General features: G+C 55.4%; 3 protein-coding genes across 10 annotated transcripts in view; 2 read left to right on the forward strand and 1 right to left on the reverse strand.

Annotated features, from left to right (window-relative positions):
- The first annotated feature begins 51 nt into the window (after positions 1 to 51).
- Positions 52 to 8753, forward strand: RNF214 (ring finger protein 214). 4 transcript variants are annotated; one of them, XM_048968531.1, is made up of 15 exons: positions 52 to 139; positions 211 to 412; positions 642 to 701; positions 1534 to 1674; positions 2342 to 2481; positions 3372 to 3440; positions 4229 to 4325; positions 4583 to 4671; positions 5118 to 5208; positions 5662 to 5760; positions 6130 to 6506; positions 6978 to 7113; positions 7383 to 7490; positions 7840 to 7935; positions 8498 to 8753. In XM_048968531.1, exons 1-15 carry the CDS (start codon positions 87 to 89, stop codon positions 8561 to 8563), a joined length of 1824 nt encoding a protein of 607 aa, XP_048824488.1. In that variant the 5' UTR covers positions 52 to 86; the 3' UTR covers positions 8564 to 8753. The 4 variants fall into 4 exon arrangements, with proteins under 4 accessions (XP_048824488.1, XP_048824490.1, XP_048824487.1 ...); XM_048968533.1 differs by having other exon boundaries at positions 7383 to 7463; XM_048968530.1 differs by having other exon boundaries at positions 7840 to 8753.
- A 73-nt stretch (positions 8754 to 8826) lies between these two features.
- Positions 8827 to 18746, reverse strand: BACE1 (beta-secretase 1). 2 transcript variants are annotated; one of them, XM_048968542.1, is made up of 10 exons: positions 18437 to 18746; positions 15094 to 15182; positions 14347 to 14563; positions 13919 to 14056; positions 13637 to 13771; positions 13190 to 13291; positions 12880 to 13029; positions 12624 to 12795; positions 12239 to 12513; positions 8827 to 11247 (listed from the first exon to the last, which is right to left on the reverse strand). In XM_048968542.1, the coding sequence occupies exons 1-9, from the start codon at positions 18683 to 18685 to the stop codon at positions 12272 to 12274; spliced, it is 1494 nt and encodes a 497-aa protein (XP_048824499.1). In that variant the 5' UTR covers positions 18686 to 18746; the 3' UTR covers positions 8827 to 11247; positions 12239 to 12271. The 2 variants fall into 2 exon arrangements, with proteins under 2 accessions (XP_048824499.1, XP_048824498.1); XM_048968541.1 differs by lacking the exon at positions 8827 to 11247 and having other exon boundaries at positions 11421 to 12513.
- A 733-nt stretch (positions 18747 to 19479) lies between these two features.
- Positions 19480 to 19876, forward strand: part of CEP164 (centrosomal protein 164) — a 43674-nt gene continuing 43277 nt past the window's right edge. For all 4 annotated transcript variants that reach the window (XR_007380950.1, XR_007380951.1, XR_007380952.1 and 1 more), the window contains exon 1: positions 19480 to 19583. The gene's annotated coding sequence lies outside the window, so the exon portion shown is untranslated. The remainder of the gene's footprint in view (positions 19584 to 19876) is intronic.

The following is a 19876-nucleotide window of genomic DNA, read 5'->3' on the forward strand; positions in this document are numbered from 1 at the left end:
CGGCCGGAAGGGGCGGGGCGGGGCGGGCGGTACGCGGGCCGAGCGGCGCCGCTCCGGGCCCAGCCGCAGCCTCCGGTCGGGTCGCCATGGCGCTGGAGCGGGCGCAGGCCGAGGGCCCCGCCGCCGCGCCGCCCGCCAGGTAGGCCTCGGGGCCGGGTGGAGGGGCCGCGTCGCGGCTACGGCGGCGGGTGACCTGTTTGTTTCGCACAGCCTCTCCGCCCCGGAGAGCCCCGGCGAGGCGGCGCCTGGTGGAGAGGCGGAGTCCGCGGCCCTCCCCGGTGAGGCGGCGGGAGGCGAGGGGGAGCGCGGGCCGGGCGGCGGCGCGGAGGCCGCGGGGCAGAGCGAGGGGGCGGCGGAGGAGGACGAGGCGGAGGAGGCGAGCGTGAAACCCTCGCAGAACATCGCGGTGCAGGTGGGCGCGGGGCGGCGGGGAGAAGCTCCGGGGCCGGGGGTGTAACGGGGGTTGGCGGTGAGGGGCTTCCGAGGCGGCTTTTAAGTAAAGGAATGAAGCGAGGCGTTGGCGGGGAGCGACCCCTCGCGGGGCTGAGCCGTTGCTTTGGGACGCCTCCGGCGCTGGAGGTGACTGGGGGGAGGCCGGGGTGTTTGCGGGGGGGTCTGATGGGAGCCGTCGCCCTTTACAGACTGACTTCAAAACGGCCGACGCGGATGCGAACACGGATCAGGACATTGAGAAGAACCTGGTGGGTACTGAAGCCCTGTGGTAGGTCGGGGTTCTGCTGCTCCTGCTCCCGCAGGGGGCGATTTGTGCCTTGCAGCTCTGGAAACTTGTGGGTGCTCAGAAAGTTCTCGTGGTGCTTCAGCAGTCAGCAACATGACCTGAGTTCTGAAAGGCTGCAAAGCAGTGGTGGTGGGGGTAGCATCTGTGGGACCTGGTAGCTCTAATGTGTCTTATGTATGAGCAAGGAAGATCATCTTGGCAGTTCAGTGAATAAGGGCTGTGAATCTCAGTCTGTTTCTGGCTCCGCATTAAGTGAAATGCTGCCGGTTTGTTTCTTTCTAAATATCTTGTTTATTTAAAAAATAAAAAGGAAACTATCAAAAACATTTCCTTCCACCACTCACTGCGTTTTCACTCATTTGCCTATCAAGGCATCCCAGGGCATTTGAAAATGCTCTCAGGATGTCTTATGGTGAAACTGTAGCAGTGTATAGGAGGTAGCTGGAGGCAGGGTTGTTCGTGGCACTCGGCATCCTGGTGCTGCCTCCCCTGCCCTTCCCACAGGATGTCTTTTTTTCCCCTTTAAATACCAGCTTTGGCTTCCTGACCTGTCCTCTTTAGAAGAGGAAATGCAGCTCTGGCTGCAGCTTCAGGCAGCGCTGCCATTCATTTTCTCTGACCTCCAGAGTGTGAGCTTTTGTGGTGGGAGTCACTGAGCCGTGCTTCTGCAAAGATTAAGCCTTGGCATCTGCTGGGCTTCTATGTACTGTTCTGCTGAGTTTTCCCGTTTGTGTCCACGCTCTCTGTGGTGTGATGGAGGGGAAAGGTTCTTGAATTTCTGCTCTCTGCTGCAGGACAAAATGATGTCTGAGAGGGCTTTGTTAAAGGAACGGTACCAGGAGGTGTTGGACAAACAGCGGCAAGTGGAGAACCAGCTGCAGGTGCAGCTCAAACAGCTCCAGCAGCGGAGGGAAGAAGAGATGAAGAACCACCAGGTAATTAGCAAAGTCTTCTTTCTGTTATCTGCCCATAGCAGTTTTGTAGTTGAGGTGGGCTGACCTGGGCCTGTGCTGAGGGGCACAGTGAGGTGCAAAACATCATAAGAAGTGGCAGTGACCTGCAGCGTGGCACCTCTCCCCTTGTATTATAAGTGTGTTTCACAGCATTAAGGATTGATTCCTGCTCAGATCTGGGTGTTGAGGGTTTAGAACTGTGAAGCATCTTGCATGCATGTCTGGTGGTCTTACAGCATCTCTCTAACACATGCAAGAGTTTTTTTTCCACATGGAAACTGGTGGGGAGAGTGGTGTGAAGTGGGAATTATCTCCCTGCCTTTATTTAGATGTCTCTAGTTGTTGCCAATGGGTCCCAGGCTTGAATGAGTGATTGACAGCTAGCTGTGTGGGGCCCAGGTTAACACAGAAGGAATCATGGGTGGCTCATCAGCTAGAACTTGTCTTTGTAAGGAGACAGGAGAACCTGCAGTTCTGACCTTCTGTCTGTCTCCTGGGTTGCCTCATGATAAACTCATGAACTAAAAAGAAAGATTTTGATGTCTGTAATCTTATAACCTCTCCAAGTTTGTTAAGAAAACAACGTCTTTATAAATAACAAAAGCCATTTCTTGAGGATTTTGCTCTTTACTTGCTTCTGCTCCTATAGGAGATTCTGAAAGCAATTCAGGCCGTTACGATCAAGCGGGAAGAGACAAAGAAGAAGATGGAGAAAGAGAAGAAGGAATTCCTGCAGAAAGAGCAGGATCTGAAAGCAGAAATTGAGAAACTCTGTGAGAAAGGCAGAAGGTACTGGCATGAACAAGCAAGCCTTTTTTTTAGGAAGGAAGGCATAATTGAACTCTGCTGTACACAGACTAAGTAAAAGAGGATTGCTTTCAACCTTTGGAAGCGTGTTTCTGTGAGCATGCAAACGTGGTCCCACAAAGGAATTTTGAGCTGGATGTGGTGGTTGTACCTGTATGTGCAGACAGAGCTCGGCAGCTCCACTGTGCTCTGTGTTCTGTCTTTCAGAATGCAGAGCCTTTCAGCAGGAGGCAGGACAGGTCATTGGCAGTGCCTTGTTTCCTGTAGTAAATTTCAGTGTTTCCTGTTGTAAAATTCCTATTGTAAATTTCCTGCTCAAATACTCTGCCTGTGCCTGATGGTTCGGAACACACTGCACAGTCATGCTTTGCTTTCAGGTAGGCAGCTTGCTCTGTGCAAAGAATCGTGCTAGATTCACAGGGGTTCTGAAGCAGGCAAAGGGCTTCAGGTTCCTCTGAATGGTGAATTGGCATTTTTAGGGAGCCGTTCTGGGATGTCTCAGAGATCTGACTTCTTAATTTGAGGGCTCAGTGACATTTTTGCATAAAGCTGCTTTAGTAATGGCTCCCAGCACTCAGCTCCTTTCCCCCTGCATGAACTGTGGCAAACGTTGTCAGAGAGGTGCAGTTCCCTGTGGTGGATCCTGGATAAAAGCCACAGTCTGTGCTCACTGCTGTGATACAGCAAAATTTTTGCTCTTGAGGATGGCAGTGGTTGCTTTCAAACATGGGAGGTGTAGTTTGGTCTCCAGAGTTGTGGCATTGAGCACACAGCTGTGCAGATGCACAGTGTGAAGGTGAGAAGCGCACACCAGTGGCTGTGTGCTGACACCTTGCAGGAGGTGACTCCATCTGTTCTTTGTGTTCGTGCAGGTTGCTGAAGGAGCAGGAGGAAAAGGAAAACAAGATTGCTTCTCTGATTGCAGAGCAGTCTGATGAAAAGTAAGGCTCTTATCTGTTACCTGATTAATGTTGTTGAACGTTCTTGTACTGGTCATTTTGTCTCGGAGAGCCTTGTGGGATAGGCTGGAGGTGGTGGTCTCACAGTGCTCCAGTTATGTATTGTAGAGGTTTCATCTCCCCTTCCAGCAGGTTTTGCTCACAGCCTCTGGATTAAATCCTCTGATCCCGCTCTCAAGGAGGCTCCTTGATTCTTGTGGCATAAAGATCCCATGAGACTGGAATTTATGCCTAATGGATTGACTCAGCTTGTAGCTGCTACTTCTGACTGAATTTCAGCTTCCCAAAAATCAGGCAAATCTATTTCTTCATGCTGTTTCCTACAGCTGCCCAACTGCTTCAAACCTTTCAGGTTTAAAGCATTTCAGGTATTTTAGTGCTGCACAAACCCAGTCACAGGTGGAAAGGGCCATCTTCCTCCTTCAGGACTGGAGTGTGTTGGTTCTGGGAAGCAACCTGAACTGTGCACCGTTCCCTGGAGCTGGCCAGAGTTTTGCTGAAGGGAGGGAGTTCTTTCCTGCCCTCTCTGCTAAGCTGTACGCTTGTGTTTGCACTGTATTTGTTTGCTGCTCTGCAGCGCTCACTCTTGGGATTCTGACTCACACAGCCTTGGGAAATGTGACTGATGTCACGGTCTGGAAGCTGCCAATGCTCCACAGTTCCACTCCGTCAGGAGTTGCAGGGATCAATTGGCTTTGTGGGAGTTTGTCAGATCTCTTCTTTCAAGTGATTCCAGTGCTGGAGCAGAGTCGTTCTGTTTCTGTCTGCAGGCAGCTATGGGAGATGGAGCTAGATAAGCTGAAGAACCAGCACAATGAAATCAACAGGAACATCCTCGAGGAGACAGAACGGGCCTGGAAAGCAGAGGTTAGTAGGTGACTTCTTCCTCTTCAGCTGGTTTGCAGGTGTCTTTTTGAGATTCTGGATCATTAATGACAGATTCTGTGAAATTAAGAGCAGGAGGGCAAGAAAAGAGTTAAGCAGATGTCAGTGCAGTAAACATTGGTTGGGACTGATGCCCCTGTGCATGCAGTGTGGTGCTTAGTGAAGAGATCACAGTCACGGTATTGCAGCAGGAAATGAGGGCATAAGAAACTGCTTTCATGTGGGGCCCTGTGTGCTAGATCCTGTCCCTGGAGAGCCGAAAGGAGCTGCTGGTGTTGAAACTAGAAGAAGCAGAAAAAGAAGCAGAGCTGCACCTCACCTACCTCAAGTAAGTCCCTCAGAATTGAAAGGGTAATTTGAATGTACCTGTGTGCCTAACTCCTCTTCCTCTGCTTGCTCTGACAGTTTGACTGGAGTGGTTCAGTTTCCTTTGTTCATCTAATGTGATTCAGTGATGTCACGGGATGGAGCTGTTTGGCTGTGCTTAAATATTTCCTGTTGCTGCTCATCTGCTGTGTAGGCACAGTACTGATTGTAGTGTTTGTCTGTGTGCACAGATCAGTCTGTACTGTGGTAGCACCATGCACTGTTGTAGGGCTCCTCCCCTGGGTTTGAGCTTTTTTTCCTCCCCAGCCAGAAGAGGGGACCCCTGTTAGGGGAAAGCAGAGGGATTTGGGGAGTTAGTTGCTTCCAGCTGCTTCTGCTCTGCTGCCAGTGACACAGCATGCTTGTCACTGGGAACGTTCAGCAGGGAACGTTAAATTGTTCTTGCAGGTCTGCACCACCAACACTGGAGACCATGAGGCCAAAGCAGGAGTGGGAGATGAGGCTGAACAGGATACGAATGACGAAGGAAAGTGTCCGAGTAAGTTCCTGCAGGCAGCTCCCAGCTTGGGTGTGTGGTTCATGCTGGTGCTTCTTCACGTGCTTAGCTGCAGCTCTCTTTGGGAGAACAGTAAGACCAGCAAAGAGGTTTGTATCCCAAGGTGTAGCACAGTCAGTCAGCGTTTGTGAGCAGCTGCAGAGCTCTGCCTGCATCCAGACTCATGAATGTGGATAAGCCATGTGGATACGAAAGCAGTGTGTTGGGTTAATAACAGAGGCAGTTACTCTCTTTCTTCTTCCAGGTCCTTTCTCATTCTCTTCAGTCCTGCAAAACCAAGCCGTGTCTGCTTTGGGGCCTGCAACCATTCTGGGGCTGAGTGCTTTGTTGAGGCAACAGTGCCAGGGGAATTTGCCTGTTCTAGGCATTCGGAGCCCCAAAATTCCTTAGCCAGAGGCTTTGATAAACATGCCTGTTTTCTTTTCTCTCTTTTAGGATCAGTTCAATGACCACATTCAGATGGTGAGAAATGGAACAAAGCTGAGCAGCCTCCCACAGATCCCAACCCCAACACTGCCACCTCCACCCTCAGAAGTGAGTGCCTCTCCAGTCCAACAAATTTTTGATTGAAAACAAAGCTTTGATTGCTGTGAGGCTCTGGGAATAGCCTGTTTGCTGGCTTGTGACTGCCAGTGTCTGTGCTAAGTCTGTGAAAGGAGACTCTGTAGGACTGTGCTTTTTGGAGCTCTCTGCTTGTCCTTTGAGGCAGCTGTCTGCCTGGGCTCACCTGCTGCCCCTGGTGAGAATGGGCTGCATGGCCCTCGCTTGCCACGAGAAGCGTAATGACCAGTGGCTGTGGCTCAGCTCAGCTCCTGTCTGGCTGGGGAGGAAGACGCTCAGCTGTGCTTTGAGATGGACTTACTCTAACCAGCCTTTTCTTCCCCCCCTGTTTTTCTTCCTCAGACAGATTTCATGCTGACGGCATTCCAGCCCAATCCATCCCTTACTCCCAGGCTCCCATTTCCCATAGGACCGGTTCCTGTTCCCATGGTCATGCCAAGCGCTGATCCTCGGGCGCTCTCCTTTCCTCTCCTGAACCCTGCAATCTCCAGACCCAACCAGCCTTCCCCACCGCTGCCTGCATCCCAAGGAAGAAACAGCCCCGTCGTGGCATCGCTTATTGGCACACACAGTCCTCACATGACTCCTGCAGCCTCCATTCCCCCTCCACCGGGTCTGGGAGGAGTTAAGGTCACTCCGGAGTTTCACAGGTCACAGCCAGCAGATAAGCTGGAGAAGCTGCTGGAGAAGTTGTTGACTCGATTTCCCCAGTGCAACAAGTAAGTGTCTCATGGTGTTCTTCCCTGGGAATGAAAACGTGTGGGTGAGGTGCGGGCTGGGATAAGGGGAAGTGAAGCTTGTCTGGAGAAATAAGGGAAGCTTGAAGACAAGGGGTGGCTGCTCTCTGTCAGTAAGAAAGACTTGGAGCTTTAGTTAAAAGACAGCACTGAGACCTGAAAGCAGCCAAGAGCTCTGCCTTCCTCTGCTGAGGTGCTGCACCAGGTGGGCACTGTCTCTTGCTCCAGCTGGGATTTCCCTCACTTCCTGCTGTTTTAGGGACAGAAGCTCAGCATGCGATGCATCTCATTTGGATGATTGAGAGCACATGTTCCTGTGCTGTGATACAGCCTTCCCCTGGTGCTGGGGGGCTGTCTCACTGTTGTGGGTCTTTTGATGGAGGGCTCCCCTCTGGGGAGACGCTTGGCTCAGTGGTGGCGGGTGGGAGCTCTGAGCAGGCTGCTGTTCTGCAGGGCCCAGCTCACCAACATCCTGCAGCAGATCAAGACTGCTCGGAGGACGATGGCGGGTCTGACTATGGAGGAGCTGAACCAGCTGGTGGCAGCCAAGCTCGCGGAGCAGCAGGAGCGGGCAGCAGCTGGGGCTCAGGTAGGATTGTTGGAGTGGTGCTGGGGGCCGTGCTGGCTCCTGGTGGGGGGCTGCAGGGAAAGGGAGCCTGGGTGGCAGAGAGAAGCAAGCAGCTCCTGTTCCCTGGCTCCCTGCAGACCGAGCTGAATGGGGGCCCACTGGTGGGACCACACAGAGCTCAAGCTTGGGTTGTACATGCTAGGGGAGCAATTTTTCCCAAAGGTAACTCAGCAGCACGGCTGTCCTTCACTTCTGCACATTTCTGATGTGTCTTGTTTGCTTTCCCACAGCCTCTCGGTCGGATCAGGGCCCCCATGTTTTCTGCTCCGCTGCCTCAGATCAGCACGCCAATGTTCCTGCCCCCAGCCCAGGTAGCTTACCCAGGAACGGCATCACATGTAAGATTTTGTGGTTTTTCCAAGTGCACTTCACCATCTCCAGGGAAAGCCAGCTGGAGAGGGAGCCCTTCTGAGAAGTGGCCAAAGGGATGAGCTGGTGGAGCAGGGAGCTCTCTTTCTCCTCGCACAGCTGCTCAGGCTGGTGGGTTAGAAGGGATGGGTTGGAAGCGTGGGTTCTTCTGTGCTCTGCATCAAAGGAGGAGAGAAAATGCTGTGGGATTGGTGTGCAGAGGGAAGAGCTGGGCAAACTGGGGCCCCTTGCAAGACTAGTAGCTGCAACACTGAATATGTGTGTGTCTATCTGTGTAGTTCAACTGTCTGCTTTGTGTTCTCTTGCTGTTCGACCCAGACCCCAGCTGCCTGTAAGCTATGTCTCATGTGCCAGAAGCTTGTACAGCCCAGCGACCTTCATCCCATGGCCTGCTCGCATGTGCTGCACAAGGAGGTAAGTCCTTCCTTGCTACGTACATCTTCTGTGTTCCTTAATTATGGTTCCCAGTGCAGATTCCTCTCCTGGGTCCCTGGGTGTATGTAGTGAGTTCCTGTTGTATGGAGACTTTGCCAGGAGAAAGGTATGATCAATCTATCGACTTCTCTGTGTCCTATCACTTCGTGCTCTTAGCTGGGCCACCCTGGCCACCATTTGCTGGTGGCTTTAAGAACAAGGCTATCTTTATTCGGCCTTGGAGCTTGTGCTCATTTTTAGGAGGGTTAAATCTTGGCCTTTTGCATTCCTGGAGGAGGAGAGTCTGGGAGGTCATAGAGCACAGGGCGATGGAGAAGGCTTGCACTCACCTCACTGCTGGTGCACTGCAGGCCTGTGCACAGGAGCTCGGTTGAAAAGGGCTCCCCAGTCACAGTGACCTTTTGACCGAGCTGTTCCTAAGGAGCAAACAAGCCATCCCATAAAATGGATGCCCTTTGCCATCGCTTCTGGACAAGTAACGCCACGTTCACAGCACCTTTGAGTTGTGCCAGTGGCTCTTGACTAATTCTCTTTCTTCCAGTGCATCAAATTCTGGGCACAAACCAACACAAATGACACTTGCCCCTTTTGTCCAAGTCTCAAATGACGGCTACTCGAACAAAGTGGTCCCACGGGAGGAGTTGCTGTGAATAGACAGGATCAGTTCTAAGATTTCTACAGTTCTATATTTATACGACCATGTATACACATGTACATTTTTATTATATAGGTAATGTGTGTATAGAAAGTCTGTATACATACAAATTCATAAATAAAGTGTGTATATTATGCAGTGATTTGGTGCTGCTCCTTTTTCACCTCTCTGGCTTCCTTTCCCATGTGTGTGAAAGCACAACCTGCCTGCAGGGACTCTCTTCCCCTCACTGGGATGTCACACGTGCTGTGCCACATCCACCTGCTGCTCCTTGTGCGTGCTCTGAGCAGTTCCCCTCCTAGCAATGAACAGATTGCAGATGAGAAGCTTTTGGTTCTTTTTATTTTCTTTAATGTAATAATTTACTGTGTTAACATTCATTGTTCTTACACAGACAATAGGTTACAGAGTACCGGAGTCTATAGCGACAGCCTGCCCTAGCCATCCCCAGCCCTCCTCCCTCTGGGCAGAGTTCTGCACACGCTTTCTCCTGGTGTTTCCTGCTGTAGATTTGGGTCCTGGTGAGGGAGCACTGGGCAGCAAACAAATTTGGCTGCACTGCAGCTCAGGATAACCAACCAGTTGCGGTTCCTCGGATCCCCTCTCCTGTACTTTCTCCTAAAGCCCGGGCTGATGCACCAACCCTTTCTCCGTGGATTTCAATGAGATTACAAGGTGCTCAGCACCACTTAAAATCTTGTACTTATTCTGTAGGTTTTTTCCTTTTTTTTTTTCTTTTTTTTTTTTCTTTTTTTGCAGCCTGTGGCACAAATTCAGCACTGCTAGAAGCACCTTTGCTTTGGGGTTGGTCAGTGCAAGTGCTGCCAGGGTACGGCGTGCCTGAATTTGGCCACAGTCTGAGTCTTTCTACATGCACACACACACGCTTGTCAGCATGTTTTAAGGCAGTGGTCCACAACAGAGTCTCTGGGATCCTGGGGAGGGTCCTGGGCAGGCACGAGGGTGTGGAGGTCTGTGTGCACTCTGCAATTGCATAACCTTGCACTGGAGTTGAATTGCTGGATGAGTTTTGGAGCACAGCACGGGAGCTGGATGCTGTTTCCCAATACAGTAGGTAAGTGGGATGGTGCAGGGGTGCGTGTGATGGGCTGGCGGGGCATTGCCTGGTGCTGTGATTGCTTGCCTCTCTTCTGATCTCCTACCCTGTGTTTCCTCTTGCCTCCCTCCCTCACATCTTTCCCAAAGCAATCTTTAACTGCAGGATTTTGTTAATGAGCTTTATGTTAGTGGTCGCTGGAGGCTTGTAGTGCTCCAGCCAGTATCCACCTGAACCGGTGCCTTCGCCCAGGCCCTAGCACTGCAGGTAGCTCTGATTTTCACCTGTGGAGGAACGCTGCCTTTTTCATTAGTGAAGCTCAGTGTTCAGAACAAAGCACTTTCACGTCCAAGTCTGAGGCAGAGAATTAAGGAAACAGAGCATTATCAATTGTCAGCAAGCTCAAGAGCACGTGCTCTGGGGATGGGAGGCAACCACAGTGGCACCCTCCTCCTGTGGCAGGGTGAGCTGTGATGCAGGGGAACACAAAAGGGAAAGGTTGCTCTTACACACCATGGCATCTTCCCTTTGCTGTATGAACAAAGCAAGGGCAAAACCGCCTCCTCTGACCCGTGTCCTTTTGGTCTGTGAACCACGGCTGTGTGATCCAGCTGTGCCCTCTGCCTGCATCCCTTCATCATTGTCACCGGGTCCCTGACACGCAATGCCTCCTCTGCCACCAACTCCAGGTCACCCCATGATCCATAAAGTGCTTCCATCCAGGCATGCCGCTGCTGAGCAAGCCCTGGGCTGGGTGCTGGCCAAGGCCCTAGGACTGAGCAGAGGGCTAAAAATATTTAAAAAAACAACACAACGAAACAGGATAAAACCCCCTACTATTGGGTTTGGAACAGTGGCTTTTGGAGCTAGAATTAAAAATAGATCTATATGTATATATTGTACAGGTGAGGAGCAGACCATTATTTGTACACCTGTGTGCAGGGACCTGCTATATACACACTGATTCTGCGCAGCTGTACTAACAGTGAGTTGCATTGTAAAAAAACCCAACAAAACAATAAATACAACCATGTGTTTAGAAAAACAAGAAATGCTGCAGTTCCCACAGACACCTCCTTTCCAGTGCTGCCAGGGCGTCTCTTGCCTTGGGGGCAGGAGCCCAGGTCCGAGCGTGTCTGCAGCCGGGTGCGCTGGCTGCTGAGGCGAGGCAGCAGCTGCTGAGGCGAGGCAGCAGCTGCAGGTGGGGCCGCCGAGCCGGCGCTGGCTCCCCTATGGCTTTCAAACAGGCGACAGGCTGGGGAACGGGCAAGCTCTCTCCTGGCACGCGGTTTCTGCTTGTTCCAGGCTGTAGGGAAGCTCCTTCCTTTGTTCCCGTTCAGTCCGAGGGGCCGTGAAGCGCAGGGAAGAGAACCCCGTGTCCTGGAGCAGAGGCTGTTGTCCCCAGGGCTGGAGGGTGGCAGCCAGCAGCTTCTACGCAGCAAACACTGTGGATCTGGGATGCAGGTGAGGCAGTTCCCTGTCCCCCAAGGGGACGTGGTGGTCAAAAAATGGAGTCAGGAGAGGATGGCTGCCTGTCCTGGGGGGCAGCGAGGCAGGGTGGGCGCAGAGAGGTCTGGGGCTGGCAGCAGTGGAAGGGCAGGTCGGGAGGACAGGGGAAATGCCACAGCACATGTTAGAGTGTGCACTGTACAGGGGGGCAGGAGGATGGGAGCAGCTGTCCCCCAGCTTCTGCCTTCTCTCACTCCAGGGCAGCTTCAGGCTGGCACTGCGTGGTGTTTTCTACAAGGGCAGTGGCTCTGGAGATGCACTCTCTGGAGTCCAGCTCACAGGTGTCATGGGGAGGGGAGCTGCGTGGGGCAGGCACAGCTACAGCGCACATGCACACACGCACAGATCACTACACGGAGAGCCTATGCCAGCAGCTTCCCTACAGTGCAGGCTGAGAAGGGCAGATGCAGCACTGGGGGAGGGAGGAGGACAGAAATGGGGTGATGGCTCAACAGTTTGGAAAGTCTTGGCAGGACAGCTAGGGAAAGCTCAGCTCATTTTTGTGCCAGAGCAGACACTTGCACCCAGTCCTTCCAGAGGCTACAGGTGAAACAGGGTTGCTGTGCTGTCACCCAGTAGCAGCCAAGCTACATCTGAGGATCCTAGACAAAAGCAGCTGAGGCCTGAGGCTCCCCAAGCTGCCCTTGCACATGCTGCTGCCTGACAGGCTGCAAGTACACATTGAAGTTTTGCTGTAGGTCAGCAAGGGGTGGCTGGTGTCAGAACCAGGGCAACGCCTTTGGAGCACAGAGGGGGATCCTAACCTGCTGCTGGGACCTGATCTCCACCTGCTCCCCAGTGCTGGTGTTGCCTCTCCTGTCCTGCTATGCAAATGCTGCTCTGGGTGATGGTGACCCAGGACTCAAGCCTGGGACTGGAGCCTCAGTGCTGGCATTCTGCTCCTGGTACTGGGTTGCTCCTGGCCCATTAACTCAAAGGGCACTGGGTCCCTGCAGCCAGGAGGGCCGGGGCTGACTGTGTGAGCACCCTAGGCTGATGTCCAGTCTCCATGCTCTAGCCTCCAACAAAAGGACCTACCTCTCCTCGCCCTCCTGCCTCACCTGCTGTCCCGGTGCTGCCCCCACGCTCCGGTGTCACTTCAGCAAAGATATGTCATCAGCAAAGTCATCGTGGTCCCGTCGCAGGCAGCGGAAGCAGCGCCACTGGAACACCATGAGGCAGAGAGGCAGCATGAACAGGGCGCAGATGGCTGCCATGACATAAGCAATGGTCATCAAGGTGGACTCATCCGTCTGTGGGATGTTGTAGCCGCAGTCCTCCATGTTGGAGTGCAGGTAGGGCCCCTCCACTGCGGCTGTCCGAAACTCGTCGTGCACTGTGGGCAGGTAAAAGTGAGCATCTGGTCACTGAGATACCACTGCACATCCACACCTCTTCCCCATAGCCCCTGCCTTCTCTCCCTCTTGCCTTGCTTCTCTTCCTTACCGTGGCAGGCACTGACAGCAAAGCCAATGCGCTTGCGGGCACGGTCAAAGACCACGTAGAAACCTTCCATGATGACAGCACCCATGACAGTGCCTGTGGAGGACTGAGAGATGGCGAACTTGTAGCAGTCATCCTGAGAGGTGGCCACATCCTCCACTGGGCGCAGGTATTGCTGCAGGGAGAGAAGAGCTGTCAGCTCTGCCCCAGACTGCCTCCTGCTCGGTGCTGGGCAGGGTCTGGCCCGGCCAACGCTCACCTGGGGAAGGATGGTGATCCGGAAGGATTGGTTGGTGGCCTCTCCCATCAGGTAGAGGGACAGAACGGGGAAGATGTGCCAGGGGGTGGTGCCGACCTGCCAGCAAACCAGCTGCTCCCCCAGCCAGAAGCCGTCTGGGAACTTCTCTGTCTGCCAGAGGGAAAGGAGAGGTGAGGGGTCTGTGTGTGCAGGGAGCAGAGATGCTCAGGCTGGTGACAGGCAGTCACCCTGCCCACAGCCCTCCACTGGCACTGGGGATGTGCCCACAGAAGGGGGAGATGGATGGATGAGTTTCAAGGGCCACACTGACCGAAGAAGCTGTTTTGATGGATTTCACTGCAGCCTCAAACACCTTCTTCGGCAGCCTGAGGTTGGTGGTGCCGCTGTCCACGATACTCTTGTCATAGTTGTACTGCAGACAGCGAGAGGAAGAATGACCCAGGGGGTATCCCAGCCCTGCTCCCCTCCATGCCAGCACCTGACTGCTCTGGCTTCCCTTGCACAGCTACTGAGGCTGAGCCCATCCCCTTCTTTCTATCGTGATGGACTCAAAGCTCACGCTCATCTCAGCTTCACCCTTGGCCAAGCTGCCTGGTGCCCTCAGCCTCCATCACCAACCAGACACTGAATCCCCAGGCACCAGGGCCTGCAGCATTTGCTGCACTCAGTGATTTTATCCTTTAGTAACCAAAGGACAGATGCTTTCAACAACAAAGCAAACCCCTTGCAGGGCAGCTCCCCCTGGGGCCCCTGTCACCTCTTTGCAGTCCATGTTCAGGTCCTGCCCATTGACCTCCAGCTTGACAATGATGACCTCGTAGTACCACTCCTTCCGGATGGGTGTGTACCAGATGTCACCCACGTACAGCGAGCGGTCGATGCCACCAATGATCTGCAATGGGAACAGAAAGGTGTCTGATACCGCATCTGCAGCCATGGCACATTCTGTATGGCCATCTCTGCCCATGGGAACACCCAAACCACGTGGAGAATCCCCAGCTTCCTGCTGCCACACCAGCTCCTTCTCCAGAGCACTCACCATGCTGCCTCCCACTGATGCCAAGGTCTCCGTCTCATTGGATGAGAAGCCTGCTCCACAAAGCTGGAGGGAGAAGATGTTGGGCACCTGGGTCTGCTTCACCAGGGAATCAAAAAAGGGCTCCAAGCTGTCATCAGGCTGGAGAAAAGCAGAGGCAGGACAGGGACGTGTCAGTGGAGGACACCCAGGTGTCCCCTCTGTGCCACAAGAATCCTGGCTCTGTACACTGTTGAGGTAGGGCTCAAGGTCAGCAGTGCAAATGCACAGCCTATTTGGGCCCACTGGGACTGTGTGGAGCTATGGAGAGAGGAAATGTAACCCCTACCCCTTGAGCAAGGTGTGTTGTGCTGGGACACGATGCCTATGTTTGCTGAGAAGCAAGATGCAGTACAGGCAGATGTGGGCCCCCGGCTACAATCAGGACTCACCCGGGCAATCTCTGCATAGGCCAGCCCCAGGATCCCTTCCCAGTTGGAGCCGTTGATGAAGAATTTGTCTGACTCCGTGATGGCAGCAATGTTGGCTCTGACAGTGACGTTGGGGCCGTGGGGGATAGTGACAAGGTCAGTGCCCAGCTCCCCTTCCCACTTGCCCTGGGTGTAGGGCACATACACACCCTTCCGCAGGTCACGGTAGGTGCTGGACCTGGAATGGCGTCAAAGAGAGTAAAACCACTGCAGAGGAGACAGTGACAAACAGAGCACATGCATAATAACCAAGCATTACAAGTGCACAGCCCTGCCCAGCTGTGGGTCAGCATGGCTGTGTGAGGACACTACATTTCTCTGCCCGTGTAGCTGTTGGAGAGTCCACAGAGGGTCAGGGAAGCACAAGGACAGTGCCTTGCAGCCTGGGGTGAGGCAGTAATAGGGCACACGGGATAACTGTAGCTGTTGTATGCTATGCAAAACAGCCAGCAGCACAGATATGGGCTGCTTAAATGTTGTGGGATGGTGGACTGGCAGCTGAGGGCTCCCCTGCTTCTATAGGCACAAGAAGGGGCCATCCAGATCTACCTGAGGCTGAGCAGCATTACCTGTGCCAGCCCAGGATTTAGGGCCATGTGCGGCCAGACCCAGTGCAAGACAGACCACACCATCACTGGAGGTGAGCCACAGGCACAAGGACCAGTGGCTGTGCTGTTTTCCCCCAGCGCCTGTCCCCACAGAACTCACAGCTGCCGCTGGTAGTATCTCCGAAGAAAGGGGTGAGGTGCAGCTCCCACAGCAAAATTACTGCTCCCAGTGTCCACCAGGATATTGAGCTGGAGAAGGAAGAGACAAGGAAGGTTTGTGACTGCTGTAGAACTCAGGCTGCACTGTGCACCCAAGTCTGCGTGGCATTGCAGGCAAGCGATGCTTTCTTTTTCCCTGTGTTTTCTGCATGGTGGCTGCTGTGCTGTGTGCTCCTGTGACCCACAGCTCTGGGTCCTCATCTCAGCAGCAAGCCTAGTTCTGCCCTGCTGGCTAGGGCTGTGTGCCAGCCACGCTTGTGGGACTGTGGGAGCAGCAATGGGGCAGCCAGGGGTAGGGCAGGGAGGCTGTAGCCCAGCAGCTGCTGGGGCCTGCTGATGCTGTGCACAAGGATGGCTCAGGGCAGTTGTGCAAGAGAGGATGGGACGGTGGAGCAGGAGTCAGCAACATCAGGCTGTTGCACAAAAAGCAAACATCATCTGGCACTGTGCAAACACAGCGTGAGCTCTCCTGCCCTGCTCAGCACGGTATGACCTCAGCCCCCTGCAACCGGTGTGGGAGAGAGCAGCAGCAAGGCAAGGTCTCCAGGTCCCCCTTGCCAGGAAATCTAATTTGCTGGTGGGAAGGACTGATGGTACACAAGCCGCTGTGGATTGCTGCGTCCGCTAATCAGCCATCCGTGTGCTGAGCTCCGCTCCCGATTCATTTCTGCCTTGCCCTGGATTAGCAGCTTGCAGGCAGAGCTTGGCAAGCACCCACCAGCCGGGCTAGGAGTGGGCCAGCCCTGTCCCGCCACTGGCCAAGCTCTGCTTGTGGCCCCTCTGCCCTGCTGGAGCCAGGCCTGGCAGGACACCGCTGGTTGCAGAGGGCTGTGCAGCCATAGGGCTGCTCACCCACACAAGTGATCCACCAGGGCTGTGGGCCTTAAGCTGTGGATTCGGGAAGGAAGGAAGCTAATGCGCTTGTGCTAATCGCACTGGTGCTTGGCTACCACCTGCAGAATTTCTTCAGTGAACTACGGGCAACGGCTCCCCTGCACACAGCACAAACTCGGCAACCACTGCCCTGGCCCACCTTGGTGCCCAGCTCTCCTGCACCGACCCTGGTGGCTGTCCTGCATCCTCCACACCGTGACACAGGCAGGCTTTTTGCCAAGGAGACTGTCAGCTCCAGGTAGGAAGTGGAGCAGCACGCTCACCCCGCTGCACGCCTTGCTCAGAGGGGCGCTCAGAGCCTTCCCCAGGCAACCACAGCCCTGCCATTCCCAAGGTGGCTGCTGGAGCGTTCATTAGCCATCTGCTGCACACCGCCTTGCTGCTGATCTCCAGGGTACCTGGTGAGGACTGCTTTCTCTGGGGAGATACCTGCTGAGCTGACTCTGCAGGGAGAGGACACAGGCAGCGGGGAGGAGGCTCGCTCTGGAGGCCACATTGTCAAGAACAACCATGTTAGGAAGATGAGGAAACCTGCAGCTGCCCAGGACCTGCGCCAAGCCCTTGGACGTTCAGACAGTCCCAGAACTGCCTACTGGGCTCTTCCTTGTGTGGCATGTGCAGCGTTTTGCACCGGTGACAGTGGGAGGCAGGGGTGGGGTTTCTGCCCTGCAGGCTACGCTCTGCTGCCTCGAGTTTGCTGCCACGTGCATTGGCCCCACTTCCTCCAGGCGCAGCCCAGCCCTTGTCTCAGGGCAGGACACGACACATGCAGCGGTGAGGCTGGGACATGAATGGCAGGGATGCTTTCTGAAGCCCGTCTGCAGCTCCCTGGATGTGACAGCCCCTCTGGGCGCTTGGCAGAAGCACTGCCTCCACACTGCACACGAGAGCGGGGCTGGCAGCACGATTGTGGGGTCGCGGGGGGACAAGCACACAGCGGTGGCACCGAGCCTCTGCCATCTGTCCCACAGCGCTGGCTCGGGCTGCTCTGCTCCCACCTCCTCCTGCTGTCCGGGTGAATCAGCGCTGGTGGCACAGGCGCGCTGAGAGCCGGGGGGGTGCGAGAGCGATTAATTGTTGGTAGTGACTGCGCAGTGCAGCCCAGCTCACAGCCAAAATTCAAGCACAGCACAACAAAGAAGATGAAAGCCAAGGAGAGCGAGGGGCTGGCATTGAGACCACGTTGGGCTGCATGTGTACCTCTGAAGAGGAAGCACGCATCCTCCCAGATAAACACCCGCCACGCTCCCCAATTTCCTGTGTATGCATCAACTTAGCCTTTCATGTGAATCTTTTAATTCCATTAAAATGCCTGGAGGGATTTTGCTCAGGCACACAAACATGCACATACGCATGCATATGCACACACTGCATCCACACTTGGAAGCACTCCAAGGCTGGAAGATGCTTCCCAAAAGGGTGACAGCTTCAGAAATCCACGAGTGCCTGGAAACAGGTGGTTCTCACTGAAATTATTTGGCAGCTGTGACACATGGCATGTTCCAAGCAAAAGCTCCAGCAGGGCTGGATGATGAAATCACATTTAGAGCTAGATTTTAGAAATAATCTCCTTTTTTTTTTTTCCTTTCCCCATAAACATACCCTGCCTGAACAGAAAAATACATCCTAAACACACACAAATTGACACAAAGCCACCTCAAGACACACAATCTGTAGAGCCATAGAATGGCTCAGGTTGGAGGGGAGCTCAAAGCCCACCCAGTGCCACCCCTGGCCGTGGGCAGGGCTGCCCCCCACCAGCTCAGGCTGCCCAGGGGCCCATCCCACCTGGCCTTGAGTGCTTGCAGGGATGGGGCACCCACAGCTCTCTGGGCAGCAGTGCCAGTGCCTCACCACCCTGACACAAGGATTGCTTCCTCACAGCTCACCCACATCTCCCCTTTTTTAGCTTAGAGCCATTCTCCCTTGTCCTGTCACTATCAGACCACTCCCACAAGCAACATTTTGTCGATTGTGAGCAAAGGCAGTTGTAGGAACCCCCTTGCTGTGCTTCTCTTCTCCCCTTTGGCTTCTCTACCCAGTGCACCACCCGTGCAATACCCACCAGGCACCCGAGGAAGAAGGCAGATCACGCTGGAGGTGCACATAGCAAAGCCCAGCTGCTATTTCAGAACCACCGTGGGCACAGCAGAGTTTTGGCAGAGCCAACCTACACCGTGGGCGGCAGCAGCACAGGATCCCGGCCCTGTGCTCGAACGAATCCAGACCTCCACGCATTTCAGGAGGCCCTCAAGGTCCCGCTGGGCTGACCGTCCCGCTGCTGCTATGCATGGCACGCGCTCACACACCGTGCCGACTCCCGCGGACCCCCAGAGCCACCAGGACGGGTCGTGGCAGTGCGGCCCCGCAGCCTCGCGCCTCTCCCTCACCTTCTGCGGGGGGCTGCCCACCGTCATCTCCACATAGTAGCCCTGCCCGGACTTGCCCCGCAAGTTATCGATCATCTCCACGAAGGCGCTCCTCCTCTCCGCCTCCTCCGGCGCTCTCCTCGCCCTGGCGCCCGGCGGCGGGGCCGATCCTCCCCGCAGTGGCAAGCGGATGCTCGGCGGGGCCGGACCGACGCTCAAGGCCGCGGCCCCGACGCACAGCAGCAGGCAGGGCCAGGCGGAGGCAGCCATGGCCGCGGCCCCGTGCCCGGATCGCCCCTAACGGGCCCGCAGCGCCCCGCGCCTCGGCCGGGCGGCCGCGCCGGGGCGGGCAGGCGGCGCGGGGCCGAGCGGGGCGGCGGGCATGGCGGCTCGGCGCTCCCCGCCCCTGCGCCCGGCCGCGCTGCCGTCGCCCCGCCCGCCGGCGGAAGCGCTCGGATCCCGGCCCGGCCCGGCCCGGCCCGGCCCCCCAGGGCCCCGCAGCGCCCCACAGCGCCCCGCAGCTCCCCGCTCTCGGGCCGGGCCCAGGTGAGCCCCGGGGTCGCGTCGCCATGGCAACGCGAGGCGGCGCCCCCCATTTTTTCCCCGAACTACAACCCCCGGCATGCATTGCGCGCGCCACCGCCCCTCAGCCAATCGAGAGCCGGGCGGTGATAGCGCTGACCAGTAGCGCTCGGGGGGGGGCGGGCCGGTGAGGGCGTCGTGACCCGGATGTGGTTGCTGCGTGGACCCGGGCAACCCGTGGGCGTCCATGGAAGCGGCGGCGCGGCGGGGCCCGGCCCGATGAGCGCCCGTTGGGACCGAGCGAAGGGTGAGAATGACAGCCGGGTGCGGGGCGGGCCTCGGCCTGCTGAGCCCTCCTACAGCTCGAATGCTTCCGTCTGCTCGTAAAAGATTCCTTCTCGGGCTAGCTTTGCGTGACTCTGCCTCCGGGCCGCAACGGCTGCACGAATGCGTTGATTATCCGCGTGTGTGGGCGGGGGGGCGGAGAGGAGGAATAAGAGCGGGTAGGTTGATTCTGACGGCTGTGTCTGGAGCAGCCCGGATGAATTGCTGCTTTTGGGCCTTACTCTGCGACAGGGCTGTGAGCGTGGGTTGAACGGAGGGCACTGGAGGCTCAGCTGTTGGCTGGGACCGTTCGTGTGCCCGAGTGAGTGCTGCGATCTGCTCAGCTCGTGGTGATGGGCTCTGAAGGAGCACGGCCTCAAATCTGTGTCTGTGGAGTTTAAGTTACATACTGAAGTAATTCTCTAGAGGTTAGAGATGGGACGTGGTAAATTAAGATCTGCTTTTAGCTTCCAAAATGCCCCCTGGGAACATGGGAGAGGCCAATTGGGTTGCTGAGAGAAGCTGACTCGTCCCTAGGCAGAGCAGATTCAGCCCAGGGGTTTCTCAAAAAGCAGTTCTGCGGTCTGGGAAAACTCTTTCTTCTTACCATCTCTT

The sequence above is a fragment of the Lagopus muta genome, chromosome 22 (genome assembly GCF_023343835.1).
Source record: "Lagopus muta isolate bLagMut1 chromosome 22, bLagMut1 primary, whole genome shotgun sequence".
Classification (NCBI taxonomy): Eukaryota; Metazoa; Chordata; class Aves; order Galliformes; family Phasianidae; genus Lagopus; species Lagopus muta.